Source organism: Apteryx mantelli, chromosome 3 (genome assembly GCF_036417845.1).
Source record: "Apteryx mantelli isolate bAptMan1 chromosome 3, bAptMan1.hap1, whole genome shotgun sequence".
Classification (NCBI taxonomy): domain Eukaryota; kingdom Metazoa; phylum Chordata; class Aves; order Apterygiformes; family Apterygidae; genus Apteryx; species Apteryx mantelli.
In genome coordinates this window covers 13939580-13967028 of record NC_089980.1, presented here as the reverse complement: position 1 = coordinate 13967028, position 27449 = coordinate 13939580, and the positions used below count along the sequence as shown (strand labels likewise).

The window sequence follows — 27449 nt, the reverse complement described above, 5'->3', positions numbered from 1 at the left end:
GGATTCTGAATAAGCAGACCGAGAAGGCACGAAGCTGCGTGAAAACCACATCTTGAAGATGATCAGACAAGAAGGCAATAATTCTGAATCACGGACAGATATCTAAATACACACTACTGCTTTTTAGACTGTAATTTGTCTGTTACTATCTGTCTTCAGAAGTCAGAATATTCTTAAAACCACACTTCAGAGGCTTTCAAAGCGGTATTTTCAGGAATGTCTCAACCCAAATGATAAATTTATGCCAAGGGTTTTGTACGTGAACATTAAACTATTTGGGACGTACATGCTCAAAAGGGCATCAGATTGTGTAGACCAGATAGCCAGAAAGAAATTCAAGCAAACAAATACAATCTTAACAAAACGAATGAAAAATGAGCATGCAAAAACACAGGTACACGTAATTGTGGATGTGGTTTTAAAGGCTTAAAAATCTGCTGGTTCCTAACATATATGAATGTATTATAAAATGTAAGATACTGTGTCATGTAATATAATTACTTTTCAGCTCAAATATTTACATTATTTTCTGTCACATCCATTATGGCTGGATACATGAAGGGAAAACCACTACAGATAATTTCTGGTTCTATACAGTTTTTTAAAAGCTTGGTTATACAGTAAATTTGATGGTACACAAATATACAAAGCATCATTTGAAAGCTTTAAAAAAGAAGGGTTACTTACCCTACAGTAACCGTGCTTCTTCGAAATGTGTTGTCCACACAGATTCCCATCTACGTGCACATACGCCCCATGTGCAGGAGATTGGATTCTTTCTGAATAGCAGTGTCCACTGGGGCTGTGCCTGCACCCAGTGTGTCCTTGCGACCACTGTACCTGAGGGCATAAGGGGTATGGCGGCTTCAACCACCACTCAATTCCTTCCCCGATAAGAATCCCCTACGACAGGACTCCTCTGAGTTAGCACAGGAGGAGGACCACAGAATCTGTGTGGACAAAACATCTTGAAGAACCACAGTTACTGTCCAGCAAGTAACCAGTTTTCCTTCTTCAAATGATTGTCCATACATATTCACTTCAGGGTGGGATTCATCTTACCTGACTTTAGCTATCTAAAATCTAGTCATTTAAGTATTCTCTGCAGTCAGTGGAGAGAGACACAGACTCCTCCAGAGGAAGAGTCAACTTATCCAGATTCAGCTGTCTGAGATGGGAAGGATGAATCTCCTTCTGAGGGTAGTAACTATTTCTCTCCATTAACCATAGAAAGAGCTGGACACTGACCTTTTAGATAGGCAAAGTTATGTGAGCTGAATCCCACCTCAGATAACTAAAAAACCATTGCTGCAACTGTAGTAATGGGACATGGCAAGTGACTACAAAGTAGCCCCACCAAAGCTGGCGTCCCATCAGGAAGCCCACAGAAGGGAAAATAGAAAGTAAAAGACTTAAAGCCCTATACAATAGCCCTGCACGCTTCAGGTATCGGTATTTTACCCAAACAAAGAGTAGATTCTGCTTCAGTCCTGGTGGAATGGACTCTAACGAAACCCGGAGGATCTATTCAACTGTCTGTTAATAAATCTGAACATAGTTTGAAACCCATTTGGACAATCCCTGGGCTGCTCCTGAATCTTCTTAATAAATGCCACAAACAGATTGGGAAATTATTAAAATGATTTTTTTTTCTAAATACAAGGTTCAAACTCTCATTACATCTAGAATACGAAGCTGTGTATCACCAAGGGCAGGGAAATGGTGCTTCTGGAGTGCACATCTAGAATGGAGTATATGAGGACAACACATCTTGAAGAAGAATTATGCTTTGTTAACAAAGAATAAGTAAATATATTATGCTACTGGATTCTTTTAATACTTTTAAAAAGAGGGAAAACAGCAGAGAAATAGATATTCAGATGATAATATATTTACATACCTTGCTGGCTTCCACCATGGTAGGCAAGAGGCACATATTAAGTTCAGGACGAGGAGGACGAATATTGCTTTTTCCCCCTATTAATTTCAAATTTTCACGACATGGAAAATAAGGTCCAAGAGACACTGTAGTATAAGTTAGGATAAAATAGGGATATATTAAAAAAGGTCAATATTTGAAATCAGCAGGGCACATGATAGATCAATAATAGCGTAATATAACTTCAAAATACAATCACTGAAATACCTACTTGGGATGTTACTGTGGTGGTATGTACAATGATTGTGCTGTAGAAATGGAACCAGAGTATGTAGGAAATCATGAGGACTTAAAAGTACAAGCTCCTTGAGGACATCTACAAACAAAAAGTTGGTTTTGCTATTACACATTGTTATTTCTTAACAGCAAACAGTTTAACTTATGGCTCATGCATTTGCAAACCTAGGTTCTTTCACATCACTTTCGCTAGTGCGCATCGTGGAGGTAGGCCATACTGTGAATAACACGTAAAGTGAATACACCTAAGTCAGTCAAGCTTCCCTTCACCTCTTCCACTAGGAGAAAATCTGCTCAGTGGTATATCAACAACCAATGAGAGTGGTGCCAGGTTGTAGAAAGTAGAAGCTCAGTAAAATTACCCTCTTTCCTTCTTCTTTACCATATCTGGTTTGATGCCTGGAAAATGTCAACCAGCAGCAGTCAGGAGGGCAATGAGAAAGGCACTCAAAATAAGGGGAGAATGCATACAAATCACAAAAAAGAAGGTTTAATGTGGACAATGTTTTAGGCCTTCATCAGCACACATAAAAATGCAGATTCTACCCATTAAATAATATTTAAAAATCTAAATAAGAAAAACTTTTCAAATAGGTCTTCTAATGCAAGAAAGACACTTTTTATATAATGCCTATGCCTACATTTTAAAAAGCAAATCCATTCACTTCTACAAGCTATTTAAGTTTTACTTTAATTATTATATTTTCCAGTAAATGGATCATAAAAATGGACATTAAGAGCTGTTACTCCGAGTAACTTGGTTGCCATGCATCCTTCTGAAAGGAGCTTTAGTAACTGCTTGGAATTGCAATGCAAGAGTTGGGACTTGATTCTAAACTCACTAACGCCTGAATTCAGGAGTCACTCCTTAATCATGTAACCTGCTTTTTAAATAAGTTCGGTAGCAAACTGGCCTCTCAAAATGAACGCCAACTTTTTGTGCACACAATCTGCGTGCCTAGCAAAGTATAAATATTAATTTCAACCTGATGAAAATAAAATTAGTTAGAATAGCAACTTTGTGGACGATACTACTAATAAACAATCCTAGTCTATATAGTATCTAACGAACATCTGCAATTGCAAAGCCAGAATTTAAAGTTCAACACAGGTAACTACACAGAGCCGGTCCTTCCTGACTGCAGTTATACTATTATGACTTACCAATACAAGCATTTCTGAGTTCTGGAGGACTGTACGAATTCAGCAGAGTTAAGAGCTTATGGGCAAATTCAATTCGCTCCTGCCACTGAATTAGAGCTTGCTTCACATCTGCAAATGCAAAAAACATATAAATGTGTGTGTTTAATTTCTCAACAGCTCTTGAAATAAAGCAGAGAATTTTACTGCTGAACTGCTTCAAAAATCTGTTGGTTTTTTTTTCCTCTAACATGATTTTAATCAGTTTAGAAATCTATGACGTGTCACTGGTCTACTGCTATCAAATTTACTTCATCTAGTTTTACATCATGTCAATAAGCAATTTAATTATTAATTTAATAACTTAATAACTGGTAATAATCTCATCTTTGTTACCATATGGAAATTATGTCAGTTATTAAAACCAGATAACAAGCAAGATGAAGTATAGTTTTGGGGTCATGAAAACTTAATTAGCAAACAACGGGCAAAATCCTTTAAAAGAGTTATAATCAAACCTTTTCTTTGAAGATAGGGACGTGTTGACTTCAGCACTGAAAGGAATATAGACAGCAGTTCTACCAGATCTCCGGTCACGTGGCAGGCCGTGGCCTCGTGGTACATCATGTGCAATGTGTTAAAGGACTATGGAAAAAGAAAGCACAGCTTTATATTGCCAAATTAATACACTCGTTATCATTTCTAACTCTATCCTAAAAACACCGTTTTTACATTTATTTTATGCTCAAAAAGATGCATCGAAGTGTATTGTGCTAGATACAAAATTACTCAAAGATGCCAACATTTAGGAAGAGCCTAAGTTTATATACACAATTAGAATATTTACTAGGAAGGAAGGAAGGAAGGAGAGAGAGAGAAGGAAAGAACGAATGAACAGGCATTTTACATAACACTCTGATACAATTCTTGACCTGTGTACATTGCTTTGGCAATAATGAAAAAGAGGTAGGCTTGTCCCTGAGTTAAACTGAAACTTGCTTTTGGTCATAAGGCTGATTTTTGTTCTTCTCACCTAACCCCAAAACTAGGGCTACATCAATTTTTTCCCATGTACGTGCCAGAGGGAAACTGAATTTGTAAAACTTAGTACAACAATAACCTCTACACGAGTAGCTACCTACCTCTACTCAAGAAATGAGCATCTTGCGAACACATCCAATACGGCTTATAAAGATATACATTAAAAAACACCCTGAACTTTACTTCAAGCTAAACGCTTTGAACATTAGTGCGATAGGCAGGCAGATGGCCGGTTACCTTTGACTCAACACAATTACAAAGTTTTCATACATAACATTTATCTAAAACCAGTAAGCAAAGCATAACTGGAGATACTGTATTTTTCTCTCCCTCTAATCCCAATCTTTTTGCCTAGATACGAAGTGATATTAGAGATGCATAAAGAAAGATTCATATGTGAATTTGGGGAACAAATGTAAGATTGATATAGATGCTAATCACGTTTCAAAATGCTGCTTAAGGACATACAATACACGATTCTGTGTCAGACAAATTACTTTTCTGTTACTAATACATCTTCGGGCATCTCGGATTTATAGAAATATTGGGAAGGAAGAAGCAAGTCATTTCCCAACGTCACAAAAATTTGAGCACGAGATGTAAGAAAAGGTATTTAATCTGCTGGGATATTTCAAGCTTAAAGAAACAATAAGCTCATTCCCTATAATGCAAAATCTTGATATGTCATTTTTATATTACAAAGAAGATGAAAGATATATGGACAACACTGCTAAGTGGAAAACTGTTTTCTGGATGTGACAACTCTTTGCTACACTCTTTTTCACCACACAAAATGCTTTCAGCGACCAAGTGAAAACATAAGGCCTGGTAGCATTGAGTTGTAAAGCAATTCAGCTAGGAGCTGAACATCAGTTTTATCTAATTTCTAGCAAGGTTTTACCTGACGATGAATTGCATCTCATGTCAGGCATTCTTTATAATCTTAATTATCAACGGTTAGTACGGATCAAAGTTAACTAAGTTGGTAAACAACAGTTCTTGGTGCACCGGCATGTTTGCACGTTAGTCTACTTTTGAGTTTCACATGTGAATAAAGTTACAGCTCGGTTCCTAACTTTTTAGCCCAAGTTTATTGTATATAAGCATTTAAAAGACAAGAAGGATCAGATATTCTGGAGTAACTACCTATAGTTACCCAACAGGCTTAAATTTGTAACAAGCTTGTGAAATTTTCATTTTCAAATAGTACTGCAGTGTCTTCATTTTTATCTTTTCTATTTGACTGTGTAATTCCAGCTTTTTCTATCGCACTTTGCTGCAGAAAACACAAACCAAGACAGCAAAAAGTTGAGAGCACTTTCCCGCCTCCCATTCCTAAGAACCACGGCTTGCTTGCTGTTCACGCTCCTCCAACCTGCCTCCCAGCTTCGCTTTCTCAGTCAGTGCCTACGCGACAGCTAGGACCCGTTACGACTCCCCAGGCATCTTCTCCGCTTGCTGCATCGAGAAACTGTCATCAACACGCCCCAAACCTAATGGACTAATTTTACTGTGCTGTACACCCTTCCCAAAGGAACCTGCGGGTGGGACAATTTCATACTGTTCCCAAGTCATAAAAGCCCTCATCCAGCCACCTTCCTGGTTTGGTGGTCTGTAGTAGACCATGCCACAAGAACTCCCATAATCTTTTGCCCTTTCTTCATAATTTATAAGCTTTCCATGAACCTAATTTGCTCTCCATAATGGACCTCAGAGCAAGCGCATCTATCCTTGATATATGAGACAACCCATCACCTTTTACTTCTTGCTCATCCTTCCTATTTAAGCTACATCCTCTCATAGTTATTCTACCAAGTGACTGTTATCAATTAAACCATTGCCTTTATCCAGTATTAAGATTTTTATTGCCTCAAATTTACTCATTAGACTTCCTACATTACTGCTTAGAAATGTAAAATGTCTGGCAATCTTTTTTGGCCTTCCTATGACCCTTAAGATATCTCATATTATTCCACATCTTTATTTTAAATGATATCATATTAAAACATCATATGCCAACATTTTTGTAAGGAAGGAAGTGATGAGTTGAGAAAGCAAGATGTTTATTTAAATTACAAAGCAAAATATTTACCTCGGTCATCAGAATCAATCCTCTGTTAAACACAACAAGAAGTCTGTCTTCATCAGATTCTAATAATATTCTGAAGGCACTAGGAAAAAAAGTCCAAACATTTAGAACTAAAAGCTGATTATCACCCTTCATGTTTCATACAAATGTTGTGTGTTTGAAAATAGTCACAGAAGAAGAAAACCCCAAATGTAACTGTTCTTTACTTTTTTCACTTTTTTATTAAAACATGCCTCTCATGTCAGCTTCCTTTTTAAACAGCCTGTTATCCAAGGTAATTTATAAATAAACTTTACAGAGGTATTATCCAAATAATGTCTGCAACGATGTTAAAAACTGAGGAGAACAACGTACTTCAAAAGTTCATGCTCCTTAAATACTGTGTTTAAATAGGAGGTCCAGTTAAGCATATGCTTGGACTTGTAAACGTATAAAAATATTTCTGTGAGAACATCTGACACAGTATAGCAGAAAATGGAAGGATTAGCTAATAGCTAATTAACCATTCATCTCAAGACAGCAATTCTTCCAGCACATTTGGGAACACCAGGCTGCACTCCGTGATGGGTAATTAGGCACAACCCCTCGAGTACCAGAGGCCACTGCTCCTTTTCACAAGAGCGTTTCTGTCCCTCAACAGCAGCATTTGAAACTCTAATGCCTGGCCTATGTGCTCAGGCTATTTCTAGTTATACTCAAAATAAAATAAAATAAAATAAAATAAAATAAGAACAACAAATCACCTGTGTCAGATAGACTACTAAGACATACTCAAAAAAAAATAAATATATATTGAAGATCTGATACAGGAAAACTCTGTCCCACCGGCATAATTTCTAAATAACACTTCTGCCCAAGAACAAATGTCAGCAACAGCAGAGGAAATTACTGCCTTGCCGATCTAGACCAATCATGGTAGGGCTGGAGTAGGAGAACAGAATTTTGGCTTAAATGCTGAATTTGCAGATTTGATAGTTTTTAGTTTTTGTCAGGGACTCTACTAATACCATTTTGCCACGGTTTTTCTTTTTGAGCAGTAACAAAATACAATTTGTTTTACAGCTGCTTATGGTACAACATTTGTTTAGTTGTATTAATTTTTAGATGATGAAACCTTCTAAAATAAATTATTTTCACAAATGATAGACTTTGGAAAAAAGTTATAATTCTACTGTTCTGTTTGTTGACTTCTGAAGAAAAATATTCTTACAAAATTTTCAAAAAGAATATCAAATGAACAACCATATTTTTTATGGAACTTCACATTCCATAAAATATGGTTCTTATTCAAACAGGATTAGGTTGCTATACTACAACTTCACTACTAACGTACCTTATTAAAGTAGTCCAACAAGACCGTCCATCCAAGCAGCGCAAGTAACAGCTTATGGTTGTTTTCTTAAATTGCTTTATATCTTCTATCTCTTCCTCTCTCATGTCTGGTCTCTGAGCTACAAATAGTTGCATGAGGTTAAACAGCTCTTCTACTGCCTAGAATACACAAAAATATTAGGTTAGCATAATCTCTCCCAATATGTTATCATTTATATCTTCTTATTTATTCCTCTGTATTAATTCTACTAAGCAATACATAGAAGACATATACATAAGCAACTTTAGAAGTGAATATATTTTAAGCTTTATAACAATGTTATAAAATCAGCAGACAACACTTGAAACTGAAATAATTTAAACTAAATGGTTCCCAAAAGCCAGAAAAATCAAACGTAAAAGTTGTGGCTATTTCTTTTCTATCTCCAGTGCAGTTTTACTTTAGCCGTTACTATTTATTGTGTGGATTAGGACACAAATTACCTGGTGATGCTCACCATATATCCTATTTTTCTGAAGAAGTTGGCAGCAGATTTAAAAATAACATTCTGAACTTGTACAGATATTTGAGATAGCCCTTTAGAACCTTAAAAGGATGTTTGGACACTTACTAACAGTAAGGTATTGTGTAAGTACAGTAAGTACATGCATTGCTATGTATGGACAGACAGAAGAACCTGGGACATCCTGCTCCAAGCGATCAAAGTTCCTGGCTTTCCTAGAGGAATTTAGGGTCATTTTCTGCAGCACAGGTACGCATATTCTCTGAGGATAATCTTTATATTCTAAATAACACAATCCGGAAAGCTGCTTGTGCTAAAGCTCAGCGAAGCCTATACACATGGAGACTCTAAACACAGCGGAGTAAGCAGGGCTGCCTGCGATACAAGCGGAGACTTCAGCGGGGAGATGCAAGCAAGGAAAGCAGCAGGACTATTTCCAGACAGCCAGAATGTAAATTCACTCCATGAGCTGAACTAGACAGAAGTTTAACCCAGAAGATTCCATATATCCTCCTACTCTACCTAGTGAAGAAATCTCTGTATTCTTTCCTCGCACACGCATAAGGGACCTGAAAGCAAGATTCACTGAGTAATCTTGCAGAACTGCATGCTTTGCTTCTTAGAAGTTTTGTAAACCTGTTTGCTCACCACTACACATTGAATATTTTAACTAGCACCTATTTTTCTATTGCAAGTGTCACAGTACTGTGAAACTCTCCGTGTCCCAGCACCTTGCAAAAGCACACAAGTGTTCCCAAAGCGAACGACAGGCCACCCCCTGTTGATATGAAATAGGCTAAATCTTGGCCCTATTCAAAAAACTGAAAGCAAAGAGGAAACTAACTGGGAATTCCTCCAAGTCTGCTTGCTAGAGTGCTACGCGCTTTCTGGAGACCACCGCTAAAGGCTCCTTCCCTGCTCCTCATAAACTGGTGTACAGAAACATCGGTGTCTGCATCCCCAAAAAGCAGATGCTCTCCAGTGGCTGCACAAAAAGGGAAAAAATCCCAAACACTCTCCCCCAAAGAACAGCAACTGCATCTAAACACATTCTAATGACTTATACAGGAAATCAAATATCATACTTTTACCACTGGATACATTAAATAAGTCTTCTCATGTCTCATGGGAAGAGAAGTTCACTAAGGGAGGAAATATTAAAAAAGAAACCACATTCTTCAGCACCAATCCACTTACTCCTGGGTACTGACTGGCGTGCGGTGTGAGATTCTTAAAGGCCCACTGGATATTCTGGTGAGAAGCCAGCTGCCTCGTGAACGCAGGGGACTGCTCACAGCAGAGGCGCAGGATGCCGTAGTAGGCAGGCAGCATCCCGCGGTTGAAGAGCACCACATCCTGATCGTCATGGTCTGCGAGGATGTAATTGAAGGCAATGTTCTTTGTCACCACCGGATTCTGTACAATAAGGCGGACGTTCTCCGGACAATCCACACACACGTTATACCAAAAAGACAGCAAAGCCTGTTTATTGTGGTTGGTGGCTATAGCCGGCTCAGAAAGTTTAGGCTGGAAAAGATTCCATAAGTCCATGAAGTACGTAGAAAACATGAGTTTCTCAGTTTTTGAGATCAAACAGTACGTCATGAAACTGAAGTAGGGCACCAGTTTTGTAGTGCCATGAACAGCAGCATCAACATACAGCTTAGCTCTTGAAAGAAGGCCAAGAAGCACATTGTAGACTTGATGAAGAACTACTGTAGTATCTGGACTGAGAGGCAGATCGCGCGTAGGGATGTGCAAGGAGCGGGTGGATCGGAACATCTGACGGAACGAATTGCTTGGAATAAGTGACACCAAGAGATAGGCTGCAGCTTCAAATAAAAACAAATTTGTTATACCACGGAAAAGGGCACACATGCTTAACAGCCATTTAAACAAGTTAAATTATACTGCATTTCCTTTACAGATTTCAAAGCATTTTACAAATGTTGGCAAGTATTACTATATTTACTACGGTGATGAAAAAAAACAGGGAGTAAGGCTTGAACAAAGCAGGTTAAAAGAGGCATTTAGAATGGCATTCAGGCCTCCTTACGCTACATTCCTGCCTACTGCTTTGCTCTAACTATTGTAACATGATGCATCCTGTCGCATACACACAAAACAAGACGATGTTTTTTTACGAGTAAATTGTCTACTGCCTCATCAAGACATCATTACCTGTCTAAAGATCTCTACAGTTGCAAAGCTTTATCTCTGGTTTCCATATGTCTCTCAACCACAGTCCAGAAAATTTGTTGAAGTTTAATATATTCTCTTACTGTGGAATTCCCTTCATAAAAACACTTACAGAGACATCACACTTATAGTGATCTTGGCAATGACCTGGCAGTGTGATTCCTGGCAGAACAAACTAGGGAGCCAGGACACCCTGGATTTGGGGAGAAGCACAGGCTTCTCCTGGATCCACAAGGTCAAAGGACTCCAAAAAAGACCTTGTCTGTGCTGAGTGAAAAACCAGCAACTCCTATTCCTACCCACAGTGCAACTATGTGATGAAAACTCAATACAGAACTTGTTGGATTAGTCCTTTTTCTTCTTTTGAGTTGTCCTGAATCATGTAGATTAACCATGTAGGATAAAGAACTTACTGATGTATCAGTCAAGTTAATAAACGAAAATATGCCTTTCATCAGCTACGGGTAAGATGTCTTGATGAGGAACCAGAGTTGTATTAATATTTTAAAATAAAGCAATCCTAAAACAATTGGATAAGGAAGCAAAGGCAAGCACAAGGGCATTTGTTTCATTCATGATAGGAATAGCACATGCATAACAACCTGCCACAACAAAAGAAGCAATTTCTTTCATTTAAATTAACTTACAAGTTCTCACTCTAGGATAGTTATGTGCCAGAAGAAAACGTTCAACCCAGTTTTCCATATTTTGCAGCACCCAGCTGTGAGCCAGTTTGTTGCGAGGTGTTTGCACAGCCAGCCAATCCAGGCACTGAGACGGGTTGTATTCAATGACCTGAAAGAAGAATAAGCAAAGAGAACCTTGAGACTATTTACTGATCGTACCAAGGAACTAAAACCAACTATTAAGACTTTTTTCAAAATCACGTAGAGCTTTCGAAGCACCTACAGGAGTTAGGTTTTGTAGCAGACCAATAAAAGCCTTATTAAATTTCAGTGGGGTCTGTGATTCTAAATCTTGTTTGGAGCTTTTGAAAAGCACAATCTGTCATTTAATCCAGGAAGTTGCTCTACATATCCTTTTCTGTACATTTTCTGTTTGACATATTTAAGAGTTGAAATGTAGAAAGAGAAAACTGAATAATCTTTTCTTTATAAACAAATAAATCTTTTTTTCTAAATAGTTAACGCACAACCTTAACAGTGAATCAATACTTTTTGAACAAGTTATATCAAAAGAGCATAAATGGTATGCAAATATGTTCATTTAGCTTCATGCAGAGGGTAACTATGATTTTTTTTGAATACGCAGTTTCAAGGAATACATTCATCTAATGCTTTTCAAAGCTATGAAAAGCCTGTGGAGCGCTGCTGTACAGTCATGAAAGCTTTACAGATGTAAGGAGACGACGTACCTTCCTGTGCCTTTCTGGTTCTGTGTGGATGGAAATTTGTTGACATACTATCAGGCTAATAAATGTATTCTTTAATTTGCTACTTTTTCAAAACAGTTTGCTCTTTACCTTAAGATCTATGTACCTAGATAAGGAAAAATGAACTCTATCTAAGGACCCATAGGAAATAACTGCCGTGGTGAAGACATTCCCAAATACCATAACCTACCTGAAGAATATGAGAGGCTGAAATGACCAGCTTATAAATTTTAATCTCCATTTAAAAATAAATACATCAAGAGCAATCTCCTCCCTTTTTAGAAATAACAGTTTGATCTGTCAAGTTTTCTGCATAATAGCTGGAGAAAATCTCCAAGAAAGAGACTAATTGTTCACCACCTTCATCACTCCATCACTTCTTAATGACTTCTAGAAACTGGAATGCTTGCAAAAGTGGGCTGTATGCCTTAAATCAGTCTGTCTATGCATTAACTTCTGGGCCTCCCATCCATGCCTACGTAATTTGTATCTAAACCTTTAAACACGTCAACAACGTGAGGATCATCATGCTAGCAACACCACACACCGAACTGATGACTTCTACTGCTAAAAGCTTGGCTTTCCATCAGAAACCTGCCACCAACTTGCTTCCTCTGCAGGTTCAGCATGTATAGCGGTAACAAGGAGGGAAAGAAAAAAGACCATTCCATGGCAAATTATATACATAAAATCTGTAGCTAGTGACTGAAACAGGAGGCACAGGTACTTTATGCCACAACTTCCATATTGTCATAGGAAGCTTAATTTCTAAAACTCTTTTGCAAAGGTTTCCTTATTGTTAAGAGAAAGCCATAACCTACCACTTCCCCTTACACAGAAGGCAGTTAGATTAATTCTTGACTTTGAGATCCACTGTTTGAACTCTTCTTACTTGAGCTACAGGAGTTAGAGCTAGTTCATATTCAGATCAGACACCTAACAACAGCTTGGTATACGCTTTAGCATATTACTTAACTGTTCTTATCCCTATAACTACTCCTAACCAGTAGTAGGATACTCATGATCAAGAAACCATATTCTACCCCAGACCATTTCAGTGGATAAGACAGGTTTATGTTTCATCACAGGCCTGAATTCTGCACAGTAATAATCTTTCACAACCCCTCTCTGTTATTTAAAAAAAAAAAAAGGGGGAGGAAAAAAAAGGGTGCTAAAGGGAATGAACGTTCAGCAGCTTGTTCTCAATAGTCTTTCAGCTGGATACACTGTTCTTAGACAGTAACAAAGAAAAACAAATTGAACTGGAAATTCAAACTGCAGTTAAAGTAAAAGCTTTAATCCCTGATGCATTCCTCAGATCAAGGAATTTATGCTCGTGCCACTTTGTTAGGCAGCCTTCCTCCCTCTCTTTAGAAATGCAAGCAAGAATTCTTCTGCACCACAGCAATTACCAGATTTGAATTAGTACTCATTTTAATCGTTAAAGCGTTAATGAATACAGAAAACAAAAACCATGTAACTGATATTCAAAGAATCAGTACATAATGGGCAAAAACACTGACAAAGGATGGGCCTTGAAACATTTTAGACCTTGAGAAACAGTAACTGAGAAAAACTAGAGGAATTTGCCCAGAAGAGGAATTCTAGATCCTTATTATGAATCAACTGATTTCTCCTTAAACTAAAATTTAAAGTTAAATGGAAGTACCACTTAACCAGAATGATGTTAAAATAACATAAATTACAACGGAACTTTTCATGTCTATTAACTGCTGCTGTTTATTTGGAAGAGAAACGGTCACAAAAAAAAGATCATGAATTGATATAGCAAGGATGATAGGGTAGTGTAGAACCCTTCCAAATACGTTAGTGGAAAAGAGTGACAAAGAAAAAGGCATTTTAGCTTCTGTTTGCTTTTACATATTTTACCTCCCATATCCTCTGCAGAATGTAAGAAGCAAAGGGTGGCATTCCTGGGGGTCCACCAGCAAATTCCATTAGCATCGTCAGCAATTTGAAAAAAGGATTGGCTGCCTGTAATGCATAAAAATAAAAATATCTATTTTGATCTATTTCATTTCACCCAGTAATTTTTTGACTTTTCTTAAAAAAAACTCCAAATATTTGCACAAAAATATATTCCTACGAACTTCAGACATGAAAAATTTAAATACTTTTAATCCTTTACTATTTCATCTGTAAACAATCCACACACGTATACAGTATAATTAAGCCACTGGTTATAGCTAGTGCATGGCACCATGATCATACTAGATATGACCAGTAGTAGAAGTATACAGCTACAAGAAAATAACAGCATACATTTGTAAGCCAGACATTATTCTCAAAGGGCAAATATTAAGCTGCACAGTGGTGACTTTACCAATTTACCCTTTTATATACATAGAAGGTATCACTGTCTCAGATAAACTATTATTTTCATGTGTTTGCATAACATGTAACATGCATCCTGAAAAGTTTATCCAAAAGCATCACATAATTATTGAGGGTTTACACTGATCATTATTATTGGCATACGGTTTCCTTCTGAAACCATCAACATTTCTACTCTACCATGTTAGCTCTAATTAAAAAAAAATTTTTTTAAAGTTTGCTAAGGCTCATACAGCTTTTAAAAATGCTTTGATAAAATGGTTACTATTATTATTTTATATCTTGCACCTCACCAAGGGTGCCTGTTGTGCATGTGTATATGTGCAAAGCAAAAACGCATAAAAATGTAGCAAATGTTAGCATGAAGGAGGGAATAGATTGTCATCCGATAGTGCCCATTCTATCACACAAAGCAAAGCTGTCATGAGAATCAGGTAGCATGTGCTTCTTTCCCAACCATGATCATGTCTCCTCTGCTCGACATGCCCTCAATTTTTCCCGATTTTTTTTTCTTTTCTGACAGCAGCATACAAGAATGTCCTTGTGTGAACATACACTTCTCCACTCTGCATATATTTTTCACGTGGAATCCATTTGGAACTCTCAGTATTTTTGTTATCATCAGGGCAGGAATTTATTCCGACTAAAAGATGTGTTTGCATGCACAGAACTGCAAAATAATGCCCCAAAACTTGAACAACCAGATGATAAAGATACGTGGAGAATCTAGAAATATGTTATTTGGCTTTGAAGAAAACTTTTAGCTGAAACTGCGAACCAGATTTCTGCTTTAGAAAACTTAATATACAGTGCAGTTAGACTTTATTTTCTGTCACAGAAACTTTCATGGATCATTTTCCATGCAGAACTTTTGATTAGCAAAGGATTAAGTAATTTAAAACAGAAAAATATTAATACAAATTATTTAATAGACAGGCAGTATGTTTACATACCTCAGGAGTCAACTTTGCTATAGATGTGAAAAGCATGGACACAATCTTAAAAACAAAACAAACAAAACTCACTTAGACTTATGCTTATTCAGTTGAAATAATAAATCACCCCATTACACCTTTTAGAAAAGATCTTCAACAAATAGCTATAGCTTCTAATACTTACATGTTCTGCGAGTCGATTATTGTACCGGCACAAACTGAAAATGAGATTGCAAGTTTGCCTAATGTTGATACCATCGCGGATATGTTGAAACAAAAAAGGAAAACCCTGTAAAAAATAACAAGATATTACTACAACCTTTATAATTACATATGTACACACACATACACACATACATGTGTACATCTTTTAAGGCTTATGCATTTATATTTAAATGAATTACCTTTCCTCCTGTTAATGCTGCCATGTCATTTTGCGACAAAGTTAAATGCCTAAAATACAAGAAAACCTTTATCACTTTACTTTGGAAACTATTAAGTTAGGTTTAAGGAGACATACAAGACTACGAGTATTAGTTGATAATCCTCAGTATCAAAATACGTAAGAGAAAATAAAGGTATTGAAATAAAACTGAACAATAATAAATATTTTATAATTAGATCAAATTAAAAAAAACAAATGAGGGTAACTGAATGTGTTCAAGGATTTAGCTTGATCTTTTATTTGGTCAACAATGACAGAATATTTACTTTAAAATCATCAATAATACAGCTTACCCTCATACAAGCTCATTTATGCTTGTTAAAAAAAAAACCAAAAACCAAAACCCAGAAAACCCCTAATTTCATGCCAAACTAACTTAGATTAGACTTTGCTTTTGATTTTTAATTTTTCAGAAGCTCTTGCCTTTCTGAGCGAGATTGTTCAACTAGAAGAGCAATCAGGGCAATCATCTTTTCAAGTGCAGCAGGCCTATATTTTTCTTCTGCTAAAGAAAGTATATCTTCCTCTTCCTCCTCTTCCTCCCCTTCCTCTTCAGAAAGTACTTCAACCTGTGGCTGAAGGAGAAAAAGGATAACTTCCATGTGGACATTATGTACCTTAATTTCAAAGAACCTGTAGATGTTGCATATATTCTGTAATCTTTTTTTATTCAAAACACCTTAATAAACTTGCCTGATGCAAATCAGGTAAATATCTAATTACTTCATTTTCACATTCAAACATTCATTTTGCACAAGCTAAATTGTATTTCCAAATGCAAAAGCTGGACTGAGGTCACTATACAGCCTGATCTGGTGATCTATTTAACCAAAAAATTGCAAGCAAATTTAAAAGTCTAAGTTGCACAAAAGAAGTAAACAATCCAATTGATATCACTAATAGCATCATAAGAGTGACTTAAGTGGCTTCTACTTAATATCTATCTTTTGCTAAATAGAAAACTGTGGTTTATAGCACAGTCAATTCAGCATCTTTTATAAATATTACATTCACTTAAACAGTAAAATAAAAAATTTTATGAGAGTGAAGCAATTTAGCAGCTGAAAAACAGTTCAAGAGACAAAGTGGCAACGATCACATAAGTAAAATATGAAAGACTAGTTCTCATTGTGAAAGATACTCAAACTTACATTTTCAGGTCCTTTAGTTCCCATATAGAAATGGACCATTGTGGATATGGCTTGCAGTGAAAGCAAGAACTGGCTCTGAAATACGTAGATATTGAATTACTTGGAAAATACATACATGTATGTACTTCACAATTTGTAAAAATTAAAGGCTATACTCACTTCCTCTTCTCCCATTTTGGCAAATTCGTAAAGAAAGGCAAAGTATTCTGTGAGATGTTTACTGTGAGGCTTAACACCATGCTCCATAATTGACAGGAGAGTCTTCACAAAGCGAGTTACACAGGAGCGGCTGCCAATGTCTTCCACAGGACCATCCATGTCATCCGAACTGAAAACATAACCCAGTTTAGATACTTCACATGACAGACAAACCATAAAACGACCCTGAACCAGTCCAAACAACTTTTCAGAAAAACAACAACAGTTTTCCACTCTGTCCTACTGTAACGCTCAGATCTCTGACACTGTCACTTATGCCAACTAGATACCAACATTGCTTAAATTAAAGTAGCATCCATCACTCAAAATTCTGAATGGTTATTAAAATTAGTATTTTGAACCAAGATTCTAATGAGAAAAAGAACTCTTAAAATAATTGGACTATGGGATCTCCTACTTATATCATCTCCTTGATTTGCATGTCAAATTTCCTGAGTTTCAAGAAAGAACGGTGTTACGTCTGGCTATGGTGTGGCACTAGGGAAAGGCAGTCTCCTAAGCACAGGGAAAGCATCCTGACAAGACAGAAAACACAAATGTTCAACCTTATTCATGCCCTAAAAGTTGGATATCAACACTGAACAAAGTAAGTGGCATGGTATTTTAAAATAAGGCATCCAGAGAAAATTAAATTCTATTTTCTGTTATGAAAACTGTGTCTTCATGCCCTGAATTTTGTTATGGCATTACAGTTATCACAAACTCTGCCATTTTTGCTTGGGAAAAGGATCACAAGTGTAACCCAGCGCATTAGGAAAAAAAAAGCACTTTTTTTCTTCTTCCGATTACATCAGTATCAACAACAACAAATATTTTACAGCTGGAGATGAAGTGACAGTTTTCTTGATAATTAGCAGAAAAAACAGAATCCAATATTTTTTTCTACTTTGTGGCTAAAACTGTGATTTAGTTACATGGCACAGGACTGGATTCTAACCTCCAACCTCTTATATTGGATTTAAAAACAAAAAATGACTCCTGTGTAGCTCTGGATCCAACTTACAATCACACTGTCACGTATAAGTAGCCATATTTACACCTGCAGCTGGTGACTGACACTGAAAAGAAAGGCCACGCTGAAAATCTAGCCTAAGGGAACAAACGCTTCAATTAATGTATCTATATACACCGACTTCTCCAATCACAACAGCATTTTTAAATGAATGAGCGTATTTAGTGTAGAATAATAAAGAACAATTGAAAGTACAGTTTTGTTTTTACAAGACTGTTTAAAGTATTTCAGTAAACCAAAGCGGCTGCTGGAACTCATGGAATAGAAAGAAATTTTCCAGTGCTATGATTTTACCAGTCTTCCATTCCTGGCTGGAGATAAAGATGTGCATGCACTGGCCTCAGTCTCTGTATCACGTGAATACACAAACGCTGGAACATCTGCAAAGGCATAAGCAAATAAATTCTGAGTGTTCTTTTTTTTAAATATATGACAACACCTGCTTTTGCAACAAAGACTATTCAGTCTCCAAACACTATTTCCAGCTCTATGTGATTCATAATTAAAGCTGAGACTGAGATGACCACGCTTGGATTATAAGCATATTGACGTGTCGAATTTTAAAGGAATAGTCAAACCTGGTTTTTATAAACAGTTCTTATGGAGGGAGCCTAGAACCAGCTTTTCATATTAGCGTGCACTGTATAGCACTGAAGCATGTCCTCAAGACTGCTGGCTATAAAAGTTTTTTTCTTCTATCCCCATTTTCTGAAACGTTTAGATATTTTTGGCAAACTCTTTTCTATTTTGCCTCTGTCTATAAGCGGGACTTTTGTGAAAAATTTAAGGAGATTTTTTCAGGTTATTTTCATTTATAAATGAAAAAGCCACTCATTTATAAAGCATTCAAAGGATTAGAGTTTTACCTAGGAACCAGCATAGAGTTTTCCCATGAAATATATTCCTTTAATGAGGTGTTGCATACAGAAACTATGCATGTCTTTCTGTGGAAATATTACTATAATAATCACATGACTTAACCTAAATGGAGGTTCAGGTGAGAGGAAGTAATTGCTGATAATAAGTTTTTACATAAACAACTTGCAAAGAAAGTATACATATAAGTGAAACTACTAATAATATTCATATCTTACTAATAACTGTGAATATTCAAATGCTATTAATATAGTTTTTTCACTTTTATAGCATTTCCAGGAAAAAGTATTAATGTAACTTTATGGCATAATAAGCCAACATAATAAAATTAAATCTACCCCTAAAAAACAAAGGCAGAAGGGAAATTTTGATTAGAAGCTTTCACTAGGACTACCAAATGTATGTAATTTATTCTATTTTATTTTCCAAACATGACACATTTTTTGACACATTATTGTTGAGCCAGTTCAGAAAAAAAAATATTTTACGTAGGATCTCCAAATTTGTGGAGATCACGTGGGAGTTGCAGGAACCTTGAATTATATCTATTGTGATATTTTGTGACCCTAATTGTACAACCACAGCACTATATTAATACAGATTTCATTTTGAACAGTAACGATCCCATAGCCAAACATATTCTCTCAATCATAAGCAAGAATGGGAAAGAATAGGACAATTAAAGGTATCAATAAAAACTCTCAGAATCACTATATGCGTCATAATAATTAGCCATTTCTGTTCATGGGTGAAGTAGTCACTTGATCTATATAATAATGTTTTTTTTTCTTACCTGTCTCACAATCTGATTGGGACACTTTATTAGAATCTGCATTGGCCACCAATCGTCATCAGCCATACGGTCCAAAAACCACTGCAGAAGATATATACTTTGTTAGTTTTGTTCCAAATCAACAAACACAAAAATACATTCTAGTCTAACTTTCATTTTGCATGGTATTAAAGTTTAAAGAGATATTAATATTGCAATTATTAAGGAGAAAGCAAATATTAATTCAATGGAAATCTGAATGTCCTTGGTGCATGAGAAGGAAGGAATAAAGATCAAGAGCAATAAACATTAATATAAATTTACATTCAGTATCTTCTTATCCCTATATGTTTATCCTGAAGAATGATGTCAACAGAATTCAAAATGATGCTCACAGTGAAGCATAAACTGAAGAATCTTGCAGAGTAGGGATAGGCCTAAAGACGAACATAGTTCCTGAATTAGATCCCTTCTGATTTTAAATGTGAAAAAGCTTTACCATCTCCCAAAAGAGAAAATGTGCAACAGTAACAGAGAATGATTCATACAAAGTTAGACTCAGCAAATAATTCAGATGAGTCTTCTCTTTCCCAGAATTTTGTTTTATTCACCAGAAAAGACAGACAGTTGAAAATAAATAATCCAAGTTGTTATTCCTTTTAATTGTACCTTAGTGTTCTTTTCTATTTTAAATGTCTTTACTTGTTTTAAGCACCTTAGGACTACCCCATACCAGTGAAACTGTGTCACCCAATTACTGAATATTAGATAATGATTTAACAACCTAGAATTTATAAATGAACAATGAATCGAATTCATTTGTATTGAATAAAGTCTATTGCAGGATACAGTAGGTAATAAGGGTCCTTGTACAGTCCAATTATCCCAGAAAGTCTATCACAATTTTCTCTTCGATATCTAAAAACTGTGTTTTCACCAACACCACAGTGAATTCTTTGCCCATGGTTTCTCATTCCCTCTCCACTTTTTCCCTGACTCCTTTCAAGGAGTTTCCTGAAGGTTTTTATATGAAACCATTACTCCATTTTTTCTTCTTTCTTCTAGCAGCTTTCAATTTTTATACACACTGGGTTCTAGATCCTTAGCTTCACTAGCAAGACTCTGTATGAATTTGTTTCCAGCTAACTCTGGCACTGTCCATTCTTACTCCTTTTCTAAGTCCCTTCATGGCACCACGGCCTTTTATCTCACTGTTCTCTCTTCCATTCCCTTCCTCTCTATTCCTTCAGCACAAATTTGTCTATTTATTTTGCATGATCTCATTTAAACTGCTCTGTAACATAGCACAAATCAATATGAAATAATCAATCAAATAAAGGGGAGGTGACACGACCAGGCTTTTATTCCAGTTACAAAATGTTTTTGGCCTGTGGCCTCACCACAGGTTTCTGAAAATAAAAGCCAAGTTATTCCCCAGCATCTGCAATGGTCAGAAAGGATGAATTTTATCTCACAGTGCACAAATATGCCAAACACAGTAGCTCACATCCCAGAATATTCCAGGGATATGAGCCTCTAGAAAAGTAAAACAATATATAGGAAGTTGGTTTGTACTTTGTTGAGTTCCTAAGTCACTTACCTCACAAGCTGCCTGACTGTTATTAAATTGTTTCGTTAACAGTTCAATCCACTGAAGCATTGTAGGCTGTAAAAGAAATAGAGAAAAAGCTGTAACTTAAAATAATAAATTAAAACCTAATGTTTAAACATCTTTAAATGGTCAGTTAAATTACTGAATATTAAGAACAAACATAGTTCAAAACCACTAAATGTTTTACAAACTAGTAATGATTTGCATCTACACAAAAACAGTAGTATGTGCTTTGAAACTAATGCAAGTCATATATAACATGTAGTTATCATTCATGCCATTCTGTCCAACTGTAATTGCAATCATATTCTTACTAATCCTGGATGCATCTAGAATTAGTAGTATTATGCCAGACAAGAAGGAAGTAAAATCTGACTGAAAATAAAGATAGTTCGGATAGAATAAAACTTTCTCTTTGTTTAAGCTAATATTTAAAACTTAAAAATTCATGAGCACCACTGTTGCTCAATGGCAAACAATCTCTTCTAAGCCAAACTTCAACAAGTGCTTGTTAAAATTACAGTTCTCATCTCTGAATCACCCAAGAATTTTCTAACAAAATGAACACAAGTTTTGCTGTTCCTGCTGTTTTGCTGAGAACAAGGTAAGCTAAAACTGAAATCCACAATTTTTCTATTGTGCAGTTTACTATAAATTTATTAAAATGCCTTTTTAATTTCATATCAACTGCTGTACTTATTACATCTCAAAATCATATCTCTTTAATGAATAAGTACAGACATTTACTTTTACTATATTCATGCAGCTATTTAATGAGAATTTACAAGTAAGGAGAATACCTTTTCCTTTGAATGGATAAATGTCTCTAGTACAAAGGAAGTGCTTAACTGAAAAAAAAAATTGCACCATTAATTATAAAATGCCTGAGTTAAAACATAAACAGCTTCCATTTAAAATAAGCATTATACACTTTTGAAGTGTTTACCTTTGCTGTCATCAGGGATACAGCTTTTGGATCTGGTAGTGTACTCGGGATGCTACTACACAGCTGCCACATAAACCTAGAGTCAGTAATTTTATTTGTTAATTAAAATAAATAATGAAAATCTGCATAAAGAAAAGACATCTTAAAATCACATTTTTAATGAAAAACTTACCCAAAATACGTATGCTCAAAAATGTTCTTGTCTTGAAGAAATTGCATGTTATCATGCCATATCCACTGAAGAAAAAATGCTAACATCAGATACAAGAAAGCAGTTTATTTCACTACATAAGCATGATTTTAAGAATATTTAAACATTTGCCATGGCAAAGAAAATATTTTTTCCTAGGAAAATTAATCCCTTTATTTGAAAGGATTGGTTCAAATTTGGTTTATTCTTATTACAGCAGATGCTAGCTTGGCCTGCCATACAACTTCAGAACAGACCTCAGTATCCTTTCCTTCTTCTATGATCTCCTTTTTACATCTTAATTACTCCCATTTTTAGGCTGAGGTTTTTCAGAATTGGTCCAACATCTTTAAAAAAAAAAAGTGAGGTCAAGACCATACTTCAATGTCTGCAATAGTATAATAGCTTAAAAACCCTCTAAGCACTTAGTCTCTGACTCAGATCACTTAGGCTTTCAGACAGCCTGGCTTGGTATAGCTAAAGGCTGAAGTTCTGACCCAAAGCTCAACAGCCTCTGTGAGCTTTTGATGAATTCTTGAAGAGTAAGATTGGACTTTCCATCATCACCCAGAACAGAATTTCATGCCAGGTCCCTCTGCTCCTCTTCCTAAAATCATGGTTTTGACCAAACCTGTTTGTAGTATTTTTCATATAAAAACAATTTTAAAGTTTCAAAACTTTTATTTTCAAAAACTGAGAAGGCTAGAAAGTGCAACCTGATTTGCTGGCTAAGAAGGAGCAGCCCTTTTAAGTTAAGAGCCAAACACTTGAGAGATTTGCTAACGTGGTGCTTTTGGCCAGAAGGAGCAGAGACACTGGCCTTTCAGTAGATAAAAAGGGAGAAGAACCACTTGTAAATCCCACGCGGGGGATGTGTCTAGTACAGGGAGGTCCCTACCAACACACTCAGTGCTCCTGTGCTTTTTCTTCTGCAGTTCCTCAGACCATGCAGAGCCTAAGCAGCACCTTCATAGAAATAGCCAGGTGTCACAAGTTAGAGCAGCCCTCAACACTGAGGAGGGCAGAGAGAAGCAGCTGTTGCCGGTTCGTGTTTCACCTACCCCTTTCACTAACACCTGGGCTATGCCCTCCAGGCCTACGTGGAGCAAGGGGTCCTTTTCGGACTGTTGCTCCCTATTGCAAGCACGTGGAGTTGTGTTCTTATCTTGCTTTCCCTGAGAATGTCATAATCTACTTGGAAAAGTGCAAAGAAACAACTGGAGAAGTGGAGACACTATTCTCTTGTTATGCCCCCCTCAAAGCAGGCGGCTGCGGAGTAATGGAAGCGGAGACAAGGGTGGTGGTTGATCAGAATGCTTCCTGTAATACTGCAGCTGGTAAAAAAAACTCCTAGGAAAACAGTGCTCTCGCATTTTTTCCAGATATGAAGCAGAATGATTCAGGTATTTGAATTAAAAATTATGGGACAGAATGAGAAAACATGTCTCAAATTTATAAGCAATGGCAATCACCTTAATTTATTTCCTATCGAAAAGCCACTGACCAGTACAACGAGAGCTGCAAAATGTTTTCCAGACAGGTTGGCTCGGTTTCACCTAGACCTAACAATTGAGAAAGTAACCACTGAAAGTGAGAATTGCTGTAAAATTACAGCCGTGTTTCTCTGCACCCAGCAAGACATTTTTATCCACTCTCCACTACAGCGCTATTTAAATGACTTGGATACTGAAGACCGTGACCAGTTAAAGTACATGTTTTTGCTGGAAACAATTTCTATAATTAAGAACCCTGAACCAAAGTGAAGTAACACAATTTCTCAGAATTTACACTGGTCTTCTTATAATGAACTTGCAAGTAGTCCAGAAATGTTGTTCTCTCTCTCTTTTTTTTAAATACACATACTCACGTTCTACTGCTTGAAGAGCATTATGTATCTCCAAGCTGGGGTTATTTCAACCGCCTCAGTTACTGACCTGAAGCAATTACCATTATTTTCTGAATTTGGGTCTTACTGCTAAGCTCAGAGATACAGCTGCCCTCCCTCACAACGATGGCGTAATCTAAAGGACGCTATTGTCCAGGGTTACAGTGTCTCACCTCTTAACTAGACCCTCTCCCAGGGACACTGCCAGTGCTGGGAAAGGTATTTTGTATCCTCTGATCTTGATCTTTCCCCCTAAGTTTTAGCAACAGTCTTAAAAAATGCACTTGTCTTTTTTGGAAGCTATTGTACGTTTCAGCTAATTTTCACAATGAATTTTGTTTCAAGCAATTAAAAGCAATTGATACTAAAATAATGATTATTTTAACAGAATAAAGGCTGATACTCTATTAGACAACATTCGCCTGAGAAAAATAGCTAAATGAAAGGACTGCCATCTTGTTGTTTAAAATTATATTTGTTTTCCTGCATTTATTCAGATTCCACTGATTTATTTAGGATTTCCTACAGTATTTTTAAATTGGTGTTAAAACAAATCAACTTGTACCTCCAGCAATTCTGATGAAACATCAAATTTGTAGTCTTTGCCATTTTCCTCCTCTGGTTCCATCCGCTTATAAAACAGCATGTAAGCACTGTGTGTCTTTAAGAAAAAAAAATCTGTATAATTTTTGCTTTGAGGGATAAATCATGAAAGTAGAAATATGTCCATATAACAAGTGTTTGGAGAAAAATACCTTTTCAAAGGAGAAGTCCATAAATTTATCAGTCACCGAATCATATGTTTTTGTCTGTCAAGAAGAAAATAAAAGAATTAATGACAAACCTTTTTTTAAATAGTCTGTTATTGATAATTTGAGGTAAATGTGCAAGTGGACTACTTCATGGCATTTACAGAGAGGCTACTGACAATTTATTTCTTGCTCAAAGCATTACAAATAGTCTTGTCCTTCTTTCTTCTGCAGTGGCCCACTCCAATTTTTCAAAGCTGCTATGCAGTATTTAGACCTTGCTTGTTATCCAGCTCCTTGCCTCATCACACAGATACCTCCTCTTTTTTTGGAACCTAAAGATATTTTACCTATTTGCCAAACAACCGTTTCTGTTTTATTTCAGCATATTGTCTTTATCACTTATTCACATAACTGCTTTAATATGATACTGCATTATTAATAATGTGTTTTATAAAATGATATATACCTATATAATTTTTAACAATGACCAATTCAGGCATACCCTGAGTACGTTTGAGAGTCATTTTACAGTTGTTTGTATTAACACTGCGTAAAAACATTCACACCAATGGCAAAAGACGCTGAGGTGACCCAAAAGATAAAGCCGATTAAGAAACCTTGCACTTCCAAATGCAAACAAACATCTTACCAACTTGAGAAATTTTATCTTCTTACTTTAAAAAGAACAAGCAAAACTCTTTAAGCCTGTGGATCTCCAAGCTTGAAAATTACTGACTGATATCAGAGCTCAAAGTCCTGTCCTGCTGAACAACAGCATAGCTGTACATGGAACTGACACCATTCAGTTGTCACCAATTAACAAGGATCTGACCACAAGAGGTTCTCGGACCAGAACCCAGCAATTACTGGCATAAAGTCTAGGCAGAGATCAAAAAGCCTTGTTCTTCAGAAATAGGTATAGTAGGTATAGATATAGATTTGAAATAATTATTTCTTCAGTCAACAGTCTGAGCAAGAAGGCCATCCAAGAGAATGGTTCCTTCTCCGGCTTCCTGAAGCTCCTGCTCCTGATTTCTTCCTGAAGCAGCAGCATCCTCACTTCTTGTAAGTAAATAAATGATATGATGATAGATATAGTGAAGAGTAAAAGAAATACCTAAACTTTTAGAGACTGACTTCACTAATTTATTTTGATTCATTAGTAATATCTAGGCTGTATTTTTGATACTTGTCTTTTAAAAACACATAAAAAAAATACTTGGATCAATATCCACAAATTAAATTAATATGATAGTTGGTACAGGAGGAATTAAAATCATTCTTCTTTATCAGCTTAACCTCTGTTCAAAGCATGGTGTCTTAGAGAAAGTGAAGAAAAAATAGAAATTGCATCATCTGCAGAAACAGTCTCACTCTGCAAAGTCTTTCATCCCCCAAAAGATCACTTGAGGAGACCAACAGTGGGAGGAACAGCTGATCAACAGGAACATAGGATTAAGCATCACCTACATAACAAAAATGTCTAAAATATAATACAACTCAGCTAACTCTTCCAACCATTTCACATACATTCACAACAGGTGATATACCAAAGGTGAACACTATGAAACCCTTCATGAAAGGGTCTTCAGAGCAGAGATTATAATAGTCGAACATGAGAAAAATAAAAGCCTTAACTTACAGTCATTTCTCCACCAAAACATTCAGAAGCAAGCTGGGCAGAATCAAATGGTTTTACTTCAGCATCATTGAAAAGATACCTGTAAGAGAGTAAGCTTTTGACACAACTGCCCTACGTGGCTCCAGGCAGGTAAACGCACAACAAACACATAAGAGGATTCTTCAGATTAAGTATTCCTATTAATTACTAAAATCTTGTTTTAAACATTGGCAAAGTAAAAAGTGATCCCAAAAGTGACTTTCAATAAGATCACAGGAAGTTAGGATTTCAACAGATATCTTTTTTCAATTGAGACACACATTATTTTTCCCATTTCTCTACCCTGCCTCTGGTGGAGACAGAGTTCTGATGTAGCCAAGGAGATTTGCCTATCTCTTTTCAATTTGAGTGAAGCGGAAATCAAAATTAAAAAGCAGAGAACCATTTCATGTAACAGCAGGGCTCAGAGAAAGATGGTCTACTTTTTGCACTGCCTTTGGAGCAGAGATTGGGTGGCCAGTGGGAACCATTTCAAAAATGCTCCAGCCAGCTAGGATAGAGAAGAGGAAGAGAGGAAATCTTGTCTCTTATTTCAGTGTCTTAGCTGAGAAACTGAGATATGACTTCCAGAAATGGCTGGTGCTCTGTTCCTTGCTCTGTGTCACCTTGCAAGAACTCCCCCCTTTCCATGCCTGCCTGTCATCCTGTCCCGAGGGCTCCCTCTTCCAACTATTTTTTCCCTCTTCATCACCATGATATGGCCAATGTATACAGAAGTTCCCAAATTAAAGTCAGATGTCATAGG

At 36.4% G+C, this 27449-nt stretch overlaps 1 protein-coding gene across 9 annotated transcripts in view; it reads right to left on the bottom strand.

Moving 5' to 3' along the window:
- USP34 (ubiquitin specific peptidase 34) overlaps positions 1 to 27449 on the bottom strand; it is a 149745-nt gene that overhangs the window by 5698 nt on the left and 116598 nt on the right. For 6 of the 9 annotated variants that reach the window (XM_067292718.1, XM_067292719.1, XM_067292720.1 and 3 more), the window contains 25 exons: positions 26666 to 26744; positions 25027 to 25080; positions 24837 to 24932; positions 22369 to 22433; positions 22197 to 22272; positions 22051 to 22098; positions 21239 to 21304; positions 19660 to 19740; positions 18285 to 18370; positions 16919 to 17087; positions 16760 to 16834; positions 16032 to 16183; positions 15568 to 15616; positions 15348 to 15452; positions 15182 to 15226; positions 13764 to 13868; positions 11128 to 11275; positions 9479 to 10113; positions 7780 to 7937; positions 6450 to 6528; positions 3835 to 3961; positions 3341 to 3448; positions 2151 to 2255; positions 1901 to 2025; positions 688 to 840 (listed from right to left, as the gene is read on the bottom strand). In XM_067292718.1, coding sequence (XP_067148819.1) covers positions 688 to 840; positions 1901 to 2025; positions 2151 to 2255; positions 3341 to 3448; positions 3835 to 3961; positions 6450 to 6528; positions 7780 to 7937; positions 9479 to 10113; positions 11128 to 11275; positions 13764 to 13868; positions 15182 to 15226; positions 15348 to 15452; positions 15568 to 15616; positions 16032 to 16183; positions 16760 to 16834; positions 16919 to 17087; positions 18285 to 18370; positions 19660 to 19740; positions 21239 to 21304; positions 22051 to 22098; positions 22197 to 22272; positions 22369 to 22433; positions 24837 to 24932; positions 25027 to 25080; positions 26666 to 26744 — 2989 coding nt within the window. The remainder of the gene's footprint in view (positions 1 to 687; positions 841 to 1900; positions 2026 to 2150; positions 2256 to 3340; positions 3449 to 3834; positions 3962 to 6449; positions 6529 to 7779; positions 7938 to 9478; positions 10114 to 11127; positions 11276 to 13763; positions 13869 to 15181; positions 15227 to 15347; positions 15453 to 15567; positions 15617 to 16031; positions 16184 to 16759; positions 16835 to 16918; positions 17088 to 18284; positions 18371 to 19659; positions 19741 to 21238; positions 21305 to 22050; positions 22099 to 22196; positions 22273 to 22368; positions 22434 to 24836; positions 24933 to 25026; positions 25081 to 26665; positions 26745 to 27449) is intronic. The other 3 variants (XM_067292723.1, XM_067292724.1, XM_067292722.1) reach the window with 2 other exon arrangements.